Source organism: Drosophila suzukii, chromosome X (assembly GCF_043229965.1).
Source record: "Drosophila suzukii chromosome X, CBGP_Dsuzu_IsoJpt1.0, whole genome shotgun sequence".
NCBI classification, from domain to species: Eukaryota; Metazoa; Arthropoda; class Insecta; order Diptera; family Drosophilidae; genus Drosophila; species Drosophila suzukii.
In genome coordinates, this window is record NC_092084.1 from 20,291,803 (window position 1) to 20,304,839 (window position 13,037).

The 13,037-nt window shown below is 36.4% G+C and overlaps 1 protein-coding gene across 1 annotated transcript; it reads right to left on the minus strand.

The window, feature by feature from the left end:
• Positions 1-2,568: 2,568 nt before the first annotated feature.
• Bcat (Branched chain amino acid transaminase) lies at positions 2,569-7,727 on the minus strand. Its single transcript, XM_017068755.4, has 6 exons — positions 7,382-7,727; positions 5,494-5,919; positions 4,515-4,745; positions 4,143-4,449; positions 3,538-3,692; positions 2,569-3,472 (listed from the first exon to the last, which is right to left on the minus strand). Exons 1-6 carry the CDS (start codon positions 7,409-7,411, stop codon positions 3,284-3,286), a joined length of 1,338 nt encoding a protein of 445 aa, XP_016924244.1. The 5' UTR covers positions 7,412-7,727; the 3' UTR covers positions 2,569-3,283.
• Positions 7,728-13,037: the final 5,310 nt, after the last annotated feature.

Sequence of the window (13,037 nt, forward strand, 5' to 3'; positions counted from 1 at the left end):
AACCACAAAAAAATGAGTATTTTTGGCCAAAATCAGAATTCCAAAAATAACTGGTGTACCCCCTTATAAAAAATGCGAAAATGGGTCAAAAAATAAATGTTCCTTACAGTGATGGGGATCGATAGCATTTGTAGCAAGGTGCTCAAAACAGTCGGTCTTTTAGCTGTACGCCTGGATTTGGCTGAAATTCCATCAGAGAAATTATGAAAAATTAAGGAATTTAACTTCGTTGTCAAATTCCAAAGTCGTGGGCAATGGTTCAAGATAGGGACTACTTTTTAGCAATGCCGTTATGTATTGAGTGTGTGTCAGCGAAAATATTTAAGATAAGCTTAATTATATAGGCCACATAATTCAAAATGTGGGCATCGGTTTTTGTATTCCTAGCTATATCGCGGAACCTGTATTTTGTGCTTGTGTGTTATTACTTAAATTTTTGGTATATTTTTTCATATTTGCAGTCCCGATAGCGATTTTAACTAGTATTAATCGAAAATGGATGGATTTCGAGCGTAGCAGATAACGGTCATATCGTTTTTACAGGACTCCAGTCTTGATTTGACTCAGTCTGAACAAGTCTCTTAAGCACTTCATTTATTTTCCTCACCCATCAAATATATTTGCTACACAGGAGAACGGCCTTTCAATTTATATTTTTCTTTTTGGGACCTTCTTTGAAATTCTTATTTTTCTAATATTTTCTAATAAGTATGGTACTCAATTTTTCTCTCGACAGTGGCAATTGTTCGCAACAATTTTAAAAGCTGTATGCGAACTGGTCCCCTGATATACAATCGCTAAAATGCAAGGCCTTTCAATTTATATTTTTCTTTTTTGGATCTTCTTTGAAATTCTTATTTTTCTAATATTTTCTAATAAGTATAGTACTCAATTTTTCTCTCGACATTGACAGTTGTTCGCAATAATTTTAAAAGCTGTATGCGAACTGGTCCCCTGATATACAATCGCTAAAATGCAAGGCCTTTCAATTTATATTTTTCTTTTTTGGATCTTCTATGAAATTCTTATTTTTTAAATATTTTTAAATTATAGTTACTCAATTTTTCTCTCGATAGTGACAATTGTTCGCAACAATTTTAAAAGCTGTATGCGAACTGGTCCCCTGATATACAATCGCTAAAATGTAAGGCCTTTCAATTTATAATTAATTACGAAATTAATAAATTTTATTAAAAAAAAAAACTTCAATTAATTACTTAACAGGTTAAAAGGTTAACAGGTCTTCTTTTTTGATCTCAGCTGTATGCTTAATTACGAAGTTAATTAATTTTATTAAAAAAAAAACTTCAATTAATTACTTAACAGGTTAAAAGGTTAACAGGTCTTCTTTTTTGATCTCAGCTGTATGCTAAATATGTGGAAATTCACATAAATTCTTCATGCTATTCTTAAAATTCTATGCTTATTAACCAATATAGGAATCTATAACATTATCACACTTCATCAAACATCTTTTGAGACTCTGAATTCGTGAGCTCCGAAATCTTGTAGTTGCAAAGTTGAGGTGTTGTTGTGGCTCCGCGGACCACGCAGTATTATTAACTTACAATAATTTGATGTACTTTTGGTGAAGTTCATTAAATGTTTTCATTTCCGACGTAATACTGCTGGTAAGAAGCAGTGATCCCGCAGCAATTTTAAAAGCTGCATTCGAACTACTCCACTGAAATGCAGTCGCTGAAGCGTAACCAAGTGGAATATTTTTAAAATCTTTTGGAATTTGCGGAACGCAGCAATAGGAATCTGACTCATTGCTGGTGATAATTGCGTATCGCCGATCCTCCGGCATAACTTTTGTGGATGTATGGGAAGGCTCCTCCCTCACAGCAATCACTGTCACGTTCCTTTAAAGGGCAGACCTAGAATTAAAAAAAAAACATGTTTTCATACAAAAAAATCCTAGAAATCTAGTTTTTCCTGATAGCTACTTAATTAAAACGCTTCAATTTAAGTAAGCCCGTAAACGTAACCGAATTAGTTATATCGGTGATAACCGATAAAGCAACTTGAACGGATATTTGATTCGGTTTAAGTCCTTGATATTTATCCAACACTATCCTCCTGAGATAGCGAATACACTCTCCTGTTAGAGAATTCTTCCACCTAAGGTGCCAGCCACCTATTGGAGGAATCAAAAAACAGAAAAAGAGGTGGAAAATCACCTACTTTCCAGATACCCTACATTTTGGCCAGATGGTAAATGGGTTTGGCTGGAAAGAGCGGGTTTAGTAAAAGCTTGAGGTCTTCCAGATATTTTACTATATTTTGCTGTTTTAAATCGTATAATCTGCAAGGGTAATACAAATTCGGATTGCCAAAAGCTTAAAAGAAAAATAATTTGATTACGTCGTGTAATAAAATTATTAGGCAAGGCTTTATCTTCTGGCGAGAAGGATCAGTTGCATTAAAATTAAGAAACTGGATATTATGGACAAATACCCAGCTAATAGCCCTAAAGAATAGCCAAACATGATTTCAATTCGTGTCTAAGATATATCACATTTTTGAATCAAAAATCTTGTTTATAAAAGATTACACCACGACATATTTTCGTTACTTTTCATCGTTTATTCATCGCATGATTCGCTTAATTTCTAGATTACAGGTATGGTATACAGCTTGATTCGGTTTAGGATCTACAGCCTAGGCCTAGGTTCTACTGACGGGTTCAGGTTCAGATTAGCTTTAGTCACAGCTCTCACTGCTCTCGTGCCGCTTTTACCTCCAAGAACGCTTCGATTTCGATCACTTACTGACTAATAAATGCATTTCGCCTCCGGTACGTTTTCAACTAATTCCGCCCACCTTTGGGGAATTCTTCTCCACTCGATCTCCTTTTTTTTCTAATCTAAAATTTGTAGTTGGTAATTTTGCTTCGCTTACGATGCTGCTTGGAAGTAAAAGCGCAAAAAGACGATTCATAGCTTCAAGAAACATATACATAGAAAAAGTTAAAAATATAAAAAAAAAGTAAGAAAACTATAAATAACATTGAACCAGTTGGAATTATGTACAATTTGAATTTCTGACATAAATAAATAAATATACAATTAAATGCAACTTAAACGAATCGGCCCTCGACTTATCATACTATATTATATATATATGTATATTGGTATATGCATGCATATAGCTAAATGCACAATAAACGAAACAAATTCGAGCACATTGGCAACCCACAAAGCACTTGTCAACTAAGTCCTACTAATACACGGTACGGGGAAGGGGATAAGGAAGGGATAACAGATGTGGGGTGGGTCGATTAGTCGATCACCACCGACCACGGGTGGTCCACCCGACCGTACTGGATGTCGGTGAGCGTCTCGCGGATCAGCTCGTGAATGGGCTTCTCCTGCTCCATGGTGGGTATGTACAGATCCTGGCCGAGGTAGTTGATCCTGTTCACCGGACTGACCACACACGCCGTTCCCGCACCGAAGAGCTCCAGTAGCTGTTGGTGTGGAAAAACCATATTAGTTGGTTCCTCGGGAGGTGCATATCTCTAGGATTACTTACTCTTCCCTGGTTGAGGAGGTCGCAGACCATGGGCATGGTGATCTTCGCCTCGCTCACCTTGAACTTGCCCCACTGACGGGTCATGTGCAGGATGGAGTCGCGGGTGATTCCGGGCAGGATCAGGCCACTCAGCGGCGGGGTCACCAGTTCTTGTTCTGTAAATGGAAAAGGGTGGACCATTAGGTTATATCTATAATAGTAAGTTTAGTTTTTAATTCTGATGAACACTTTAGATATATATCATGTATTATGCTTATCAGGTCCAAGAGATCAGTGTAATCATCTTCTACTGAGGTAACTTTATTTAATTTCTCAAAAAATATCATAGATTATGCTTTCTAAGGTCCAATATATCAGTAAAGGTTGAGTAAACTGACTTGATGGTATTTAATTTCCCAAAACATTATATATATTATGCGTGTTAAGTTCCAATAGATCAGTGTACTTATCACTTACTGAGTTAACTGTTTTAAATTCCACTAAACCTATCACATATTATGCACCTATCATATTATATTAATCCTTATTTAGTTTCACAAAGAAGAACACGGGTTCAGTCTATAGTTTAGTAAACTAACGATTCACTCATAAAGAAGACAACCTACCTCCTTGATCGTTCACGTAGAACATGAAGATGTTCATGGTGCCCACTTCGGTTAGCTGGTGATCCTCGCCGTAGAGCCACAGAACCTGCTGCAGTCCCTTGGCCGCCGCTTCCTTCTGGACATTGATGGTGGGTGCATAGTTGGAGCCCATCTTCCGGTTGCCAACGCCGCCTGGCCAGGCACGCACATGGCTGGGATCGGCTAGGAGGGAAACGGCTCCGTTGGAGCCCGTCTTGAAGTAGCTGCCCACCGGACTGAGGATCGTGTAGAGCAGGGCCGAGTCCGAGGAAGCCACTCCCAGCGTGGGCTGTAAGTCGAAAAGATTCAAGTTAGCCACGTTAGCCGGTGTTTAGCCCAGTAAGCTATACTCACATCAATGCCAATGAGTGTGGGGCGGATGTACAAGCTGGCAGTGTTGGTGTGGGGAACCCACTCGGAGTCGATGGTCAGCAGGCGGGACAGGCACTGGACGAACTCCTTGCCCTCGAAGGTGGGCAAGCCGGATCGCTGGGCAGCCAGGTTCATGCGGTTCATGTTCATGTCCGGCCGGAAGATGCGGATCTTGCCGTCGACGCCCCGGTACGCCTTCATGCCCTCAAAGAGCTGCAATGGATCGAATGGCATGGGATTGATAAGACAACATGGCACCATTGGCAACAGTCTGGTTTTGATTTGGATTCGGATTCTGATTCTCTACTATACTATATATAATAAGTCGGATGACGTCAGCTTACGGGCCACACGTGCGACTTGTTTACAGAGATTACGGGCTGGGGATTACGGGATTTCAAGTCGCTTTCAAGTCACGTATGTAAATACTCGAGAGTTCAAGAACAAAAAGTTTCTTGTGGTTGCCATAATTAAGGTACTCAAAAGAAGATCTAAGCAGTTAAGTTATGCAGGATATTTAAAGAAGTCAAATACTCTCAGAGTTTTGGAAATCGAAATACTTATTTTATTAATATAATAAGAGTTCAGAATTGGTTGAATCTTTTCTAGACCGTCTAAAATGTACATACATCTACGAAAATGCTTACGTTATTTATTTTTGGTTCTCAAAAATAAGACACTTCATTAAAGTTTTATATACAACATTTTAAGACACTATTATCTAATTTCATATGATACTTTTGAGTATCCCTAGTTAAGATCCTCTGAACTAAAAAGTTTTATTAAAGCAGTTATTCTGAAATCAAAACTAACTGCACTTTTCCAATTCAAATCCTTTTGATTGTTCTTTAAATAAATTGGCGCCCAACGTGGGATTTTAAATATAGAGGAACCGAAGCAAATCTATGTTGTGTTTTATCTTGGGTTTAGGATCTTTGGTCTTTTTGGTGACCCCGCTTACCTCAACGGCGTAGTGCAGGACCTTGGCGGCCGGATGCATGACTAGGTTCTCCAGCGGCGTGATCTCCGGCCTCTGCCAACCGCCCAGGCTCTTGTGGTAATAGATTTTGAGCATGTGGTCGGTGAAGAGGCGTCCGAAGCCTAGCTCCTCGTCGTTATCCGGCTTGGGCTGCAGTTGCTCCGGGGCGGCCAGTCGAACGGAGAGCTGGGAGGCGCGGAATTGGTGACCCAGATTCTTGTCATGCTTGATAGGTTCTGGGGCACTGGTGTATTGGGCATCCACCGAGGCGGTGATCTGGAAGTCCGCCGACGACTTCTGTTGCTGCTGCAACTGGGCAGCCTGGGCCGCCTTTAGGGATTGGTTGCTGCACAGCCGGATTGACTGGGCGATGAAGCGAATCAGGCGGTGCTGGTTGCGGAAAATATCCTGTAAATAAAAAGCAGATACCACGTTAGACACTCAATGATTAGGTACTTATAGATACGATTTTGAGATGGGAAAACAATAAATAGAAGTATTTATTTTAGGATCAGCAACATAAAAATTCTATATTTTACAAAAAAAGCTATAACCTTAAAATTAAAATCGTTGACATAAAAAAAATAATTTTTTAAATCCTAAAAAAAAAGTTTTTAAATAGTATTCAAAAAGGGTTCTAAACTACATAGGAGCTCTATTCCTAAAACTAAAATAAAATGTTTACGTTCACATAAAAAAAACATTTTTTTAAAGTTAAAAAAAAAACAATACAGTTTGTTAACCTTTAAAGAAATGTAAATTATAAATTGTTCACTTTATTTATAAACGTTAAGTATATGTACCCAATATCTACCCTTTCCGCCTCTGATAGTATGCTAATTCGGGTCTAGACCCTAACCAAAATCGTTGAACTGCCGAAAATGATTTGCACATTAATTAATTTTCAATTTGCAAGGCAGACGATCTTGTTTATGGAGCTTGGACTGATGTAACCCCCGGCTATACGGTGTAGTCTACATTCCAGGTCAGACGAGAAGTCAGCAGTTTAGATTCGATTCCGGCTCCGCTGCGAGACAAGATTTAATCAACAATAGTATATGTCATTTTGTTTGATGTTATTATACTCCAACCGATGCCGTTCATCTCTCCTTGGCCGATGGCTGATGAAATCGGCCAAACTATCGACTAAGCCAAAAGCCGACAGCCGAAAAAGAAAAACGCCAAGTTGACATCGGTGGTCGTCATTGCATCAGCCAAAAAGAGCTGATTTAAAATACTTTAAAAACCTAAAAAAACCACCAGCAGAGCACGTTTGAAAACTCGTTCGAAAATTGGACTACAAAAGACCCGAATATGTCGTCTACAAGTCTGCCTGCCCATATGGCTTATCGCTGATTTTCGAGTGTGTGGGGAGTGGGAAGCGATAACAACAGGCCATAAATGTCCAAAATAAAGCATTAATGGGTTCTATTTATACGTAAAGTGGTCTGGAGAGCTGGGAGCGTGGCAGGTTGTTCGAAAATAGTCTATCTATAAAAAAGAAAAGTCTGGAGATAGACCATCCATCGGATGCCACAGCATTCCAACTTTTCGTAGCCGCTATGTTTTATTATAATTTAAATGAATTCCTATTTATAGATAAGGCAGACATTATTTAGAACTAGAATTTTTTGAAACGACAAAATCGAATAAAATAAATGTTAAAATGTTTACGTTTAAAGTGCAAAGTTTAGAACGTTTTAAAACAAGATTATTTATTGGTTCTTCAATTTTTGTTCAAGAAAACCAAAGGATCTGCCTAATTTATAAGGGCTATAAAAATATTCCGAATTGAGTATGTTGCTAGCTTGTCAAAATGTTGATTTCTGGGCGGCGCTACCGATAGTGATCAGAACTTTTGATTACAAACCTTAGCGTTAATTGCCATTTTGGTCGTCATCTTGTTGATAAAAGTTGTGGAACTTTCTTTCCCGTTTTTTTTTTTTTGTTAAATATCTTTGTGTTTGGACTCTCTTTCTTTGCGAATCGCTCTTTCAGCGTCTCTTGCACTTGCACTTTGCCGCACTTGCGCGTACCGGTAGATATTGTATTTCTTGGTTGTATTTTGCAAGAAAGGAACTGCACTTTGCACAGTAAAAAAAATTTGTTAAGCACGCAGTTGTATTTATTTCGGTTATCGATTGGCTTTCTTTTTCGGTTGGGTTTCTTTTCTTTTTAGCTCGATCTTTACGGCACGAAGTCTCTGCAAGAAATGAGCTGCCTCCGCTGATATAGTAATATATATAGCCGATCCACGGGATGTGTGTGTGTGTGTGTCCGAATCGTATGATTACCGTTGGAGCGCCATTTTAAGAGCATTGCGCAGGAATGACCGCTAAGAGAGCGGAAGAGAGGCGGAGTACACTGCGATAAGAATCATATACTTCTACTGATACATATATCAGTTAGCTGTATTTATATAGCTACCGAATCATATATAATATTAAGGTTGGAAAAACAGTTTGTCAGCAATTTTAATTATTTTATTATTAATAATAAATATTATATGGTAGCTTATGACTGGCAAAATAATATAGCTGACATTTTAGCCACAACCTATCATCTGTTTAAATAATCAAAATATGCATCTATAGGTTAGTATATATTTACATACTTGTAAGCTTTTTTTATAACCTTAAAAATAATTAAATACCTACCTTCTCTAACTTTTAAATCATTAAAAAAATTTTTTTTAAAATATATACTATGTATTTCTACTAATTTTTTCAGGCGGCTTTAAGCCTATAAACTGATTAATTGATTTCGTGACACAGCCATTAAAGAATTATACAGAAGCCCTTGGTTTTAAATTCAAGTAGTTTACATACATAGGTGCTAAAACTTAATTTTCATATGGACACTGAACAAAAAGTTCTATAATAAACATTAAAAAAAAATATTAACAAATTATTAGAGCTCAAAATAAAAAAAACGATAAAATCATTCGATCTGCAGTTCTTTAAAAGACCAACTTCATATAAACAAACTAGAATTAAAATGTATGCTAAATATTTTATTGAATTACATTTTGAGCAGTGTAGCAAAAACACAATCTGCCGAAAATCGAATGTTTTTTTCGCTCCCTTAGCGAATCTCTTGCTGAGACTTTTCGGGTTTTTACGATGGATCGATCGGCTCTACGTCTTGTTGCTGCCCCCAAAAAATGGGGCTTTGGGAGGGGATAGGGGATTCACCCCACGTACCCCCCATGGGCTGCGTACTTATTTGGGCGCAGCGATCGGCAATCGGCGATCTCAGCCGACAGCGTGCTTTTATTTCTCGTTTTTTAGCTGCCTTCTTTTATTTTGTTCGCTTTTTTTTTGCCTCAACAATTTCGGGCAATTATTTTCTGGTGAATTTTTTGCCTTTTTGACATATTTGCTTCGAGTTGAGTTTCGGATTTTTCGATGGCTTCTCTTCTGGTTCTAGTTCTTTGTTTGCGCCGCCCGATCGGGTTTACTTTTCCATTTAATGTGAGTACACAACGATGTGTGTACATAGGTACCAGGGGATATCTATATAAGTAAGTATCTATATATCTGGTTAAGTTTGTATCTGAAAGATAGTTCTTCGTTTATCATTGCGTTTTATTTTATTGTTATAAATATATATTTAGCTATCTATGTATCTGGTTAAGTTTGTATCTGAAAGATAGTTCTTCGTTTATCATTGGGTTTTATTTTATTAAATTTAACTTTATATTATATTTTGTTATAAATATATATTTAGCTATCTACATATCTGGTTAAGTTTGTATCTGAAAGATAGGTCTTGGTTTATAAAGGAATATCATGGGATTTTTAATTTACATTAAATGTTATATTACATTTTGTATCTGTATATGAAAGATAGTTCTTGGCTTATAAGGGAATATCATTGGATTCTTAAATTAAATTAAATTTTATTTGATATTTTTAAACAAATATATGTATAAGTATCTACATATCTGGTTAAGCTTGTATCTGAAAGACAGTTCTTGATCTATAAAGGAATATCATTGGATTTTAAAATTAAATGAAGCTTTATATTATATTTCTTTGGGGTTTTTTAGGCTGAGAAGGATTGCAAGCTTAAATTTGATCAAAAAAGTGATTACTTTGTTGGAGCCAAAATTTTTTAAAGTTTAAAATCCTTTAGCCTATACTTTTTTAAAGACATTTATTAAAATTAATATTTTATAATACATTTGTTTACACATTTGTTTTTATGAAGCACTGAAAGTGATAAAAATAATTCAAAAGATTTAAGAGTTCCTAAGTGCGTCTGTTTAGATTTTGTTTTGGAAAATTTGCTTTTTATGACGCACACATGGTTCAATATCAGGCACTTCCTCCTCCACTTCCTGCTACCTGCTCAAGTTCTTGTTCTTTTTAACCACGCAAAAAGATTGGATGGTACATGTGGAAAACATGACGTGCACGTTTTTTATTTTCCTGTTTTCCTGCTCGTAGTTTCCCAACTGATAACGTTCCTCGGTTTTGGATCTGTTGTGTTGTGAGTTTTAAACAGATTGTGCAAAAAACACAGAGGTGAAATCCCTCTCTAATCCTGGCTGATGCAATATCTAAATTAGCTACATCACGATCGTTGGCTGTCGCTGATAAGAGAAAATCGGTGTTTTCCTAAGGCGATTTTTCACACCATGTGGCTGTAACTTAAGAGCGAGACGATCTGGCGGAAGAGATAGGTTAAAAAATATATACATGTGCGTATTACATGGCTCTCTTGGTATAATTGTAATGCTAGATGCTTCTCCCTCGCTCTCGACTGGTTGATAAACAAATAAATTAGTGGCTTTCAATGTCAATGTACGCTCTACGAGATAGTTGTCGATGGTCGATGGTGCTCAATCTCACTCGGTCACCCGGTGACCAGTTTTATTTCTTTTTATTTTTTTGGTTCCCTGGTCACTGGGTCATCCGGATATTCATCTTTTTTGGCGGGTGACCTTGTTGCACCTTTTCATAAGGACCTGTATTTTTTTTTTTTTTGCACCACATGTTCAAGGTAAAAATATACATTGAAGAAAATATTATTTTCCTTAAAATTGGTTTTTTTGGTCCTTTTTTGAAGATCTTAAGAAAAAATATTTTTTTTTAATCATCATTACAAAGAATCTTTACTTTTTTTTAAGATCTTATGAAAAAATATTTTTTCAAAAATCAGATAACCTTTTTTTCCCGGTTTAAAATCTAAAACTTTTTATCATAACAAAGAAACTCGATGGGTTTCTCATAAAAATATGGTAAAAATGGTATTGGCAAAAAAAAATTTGAGCAAAACTAAAGACTCTTAATTTTCAGAAGGGGTTACCTCTTTCATAATTTTTTTTTTTGAATACCGAATCCACTGCTTTATATGGCATGATAATTACAACTTTAGAATAACAAACCCAACTTATATGCGACTGATTTTTGAGAGTGGTCAACAACAACAGCAGAATCTGGTAAAAAGAAAAACAAGTTGATAAAAAAAAACGATTTCCAGCGAAAACCAAGTAACAAACAAGGCAACTTGCCTTCACTGAGAGAAAAATAGTTGTTTTTGGTTTTGGGTGGGTTCTCTTGGAAATCACTTCCCAATCGGTTTGTTACATTATAATTATCTGACCTGTAAAACGAGAGCAAAAGTCATTGAACCCCATTACATTGTTTTTGTGAACGATCAAGGACGCTTTAAGAAATACAAACGAGTGTGGGTTTTTGTATCTGTGAGATGAAGGGGTGTGTCCCGTATCTCGCTCTCTGTGTGTGAGTGTTTTGGAGGCCCGCTCGCTGAAACGGGCCCACTTTTCGTACATTCACAGATACAGATACAAACACAGATGCACAGATACACACAGCTATGTGCAAAATAATAGTATCTGCAAGCTAGGAAAACTATATAGTTTCATAGCAATTTCAAACTATTAGTATATGTTATGGGTTAAATATAAAAAATTAAAGATTGTAAAAAATCAGTATAATTAGTATATATTATGGATTAAATATTTAAAATGAAATATTGTACAAAATCCCTTTGAAAACGTACTAAAATATATACAATTTTAGTCAATTTTGTATTAAAAGTTTTAAATTAAAGTTACAGTAATATTATAAAACCAAATATTGGATGATAGAAATAAAGAGTTATTATATAATAAAATAATTATAATATTGCATAGACCCTTTACAACTATTAACTTGCAGTTAGGTGTATGTATCGTTATTGATCGCGTACCAAGCGGCGTATACGCAATATGATCGCCTTAACCCGTTGGTCACCTTTATTTTTGCCGGGCTTGGGTCGATTTGTTTTCATCGTTGGCGTTACAATCATTCTGTTATTGTTATTGTTTTGATGCCTTTCTGCGAGAAATTGTTTTCGTTACCTTGACGGCCGACGACCGCGTCATTCGAGCCCCTTGTTTTCTTGTGGCACTTGTTCCCTTAGATATTTCGTAAATATTTTCGACCTGTGTCGCATCGCTGTATTTATCCCACTGTACATCAGTGGCAAAAATTACGCACTCGCAAAAAGGGAGCCTTCGGGGGCCAGGGGCGGACCACCGGTGACGTCAAATCAGAGCTCTCAGTCGCTTTAATCGCGCCCAACTGTGTCGAGGTAATTGCAATTGCAATTGAATCGAAATCGATCACGCGTCGCTTAAATTCAATTCACAAATTCAAAACACAAAATACCCGGGGACTAAAGGGCTCTCAGGGTTCACTGACAACGGCGCAGTTCCAATCGGCCGCCTGTTATACAAGACTTAATATCCAAGTCTTGAGGATTTCAGCGAAGAATTTCACATCCTATAAGCTCAAACTTCTTCCAATCATTATAATTTTCAATTTGTTAATGTTATTATGACAATTAGACATCTAAGACATCATACAAAACCAAATAATTAGGGGTTTGTTATTTAACTATATAATACTTCTGTAGTTTATAACATTTTATAGAAGAAAAAATAGGGTTAAATTTGATATTTGCATGGAAATTCTATTTAATTTACTAAATCATCATAAGCATCAAAGTTCTCTCAAATCATATCTTATCAATGGTTTCTCTGTGTAGAACAAAGTTTTGAATTTAATTTTAAAACATACTTATATTTTGTACTGTTTAAAATAAAATGTTCTTAAATAAAAAATCAAAATGATTTGTATGTAAAAGAAAACAAGACTGTACCAAGTAAAATTATATATAAAATATTAACATTATATTATAAAACAAGGAAGAACGCTATAGTCGAGTACCTCGACTATCAGATACCCGTTACTCAAAGGGAAATGGAGATTTGCAAGCAGCAAAGCGAGATTAAAATGCGCCACCTACCGGCGGTAGACAGATTTAAGCGTTATGGGCGTTAGAGTGGGCGTGGAAAATTTATTTTTGGATCAATCGATAGGTATTGACGACACCAATACATTTCAGTTAAAATTTCTTATCTAGCATGCAAATTGTGGGCGTCACAGGTTTTCGCGGTTTGTGGGCGTTTAAGTGGGCGTGGCAAACTTTTTTTTAGGTCAATCGATAGGTAT

Bases quoted from the DNA above. Each gene is read 5' to 3' on its own strand.
- Bcat (XM_017068755.4), bottom strand. From the start codon at position 7,411: ATGACGACCAAAATGGCAATTAACGCTAAG. The intron at 4,450-4,514 runs GTGAGTATAGCT...TTCGACTTACAG, and splicing joins CCACACTCATTGGCATTGAT to CCCACGCTGGGAGTGGCTTC. The intron at 3,693-4,142 runs GTAGGTTGTCTT...TTCCATTTACAG, and splicing joins CTACGTGAACGATCAAGGAG to AACAAGAACTGGTGACCCCG.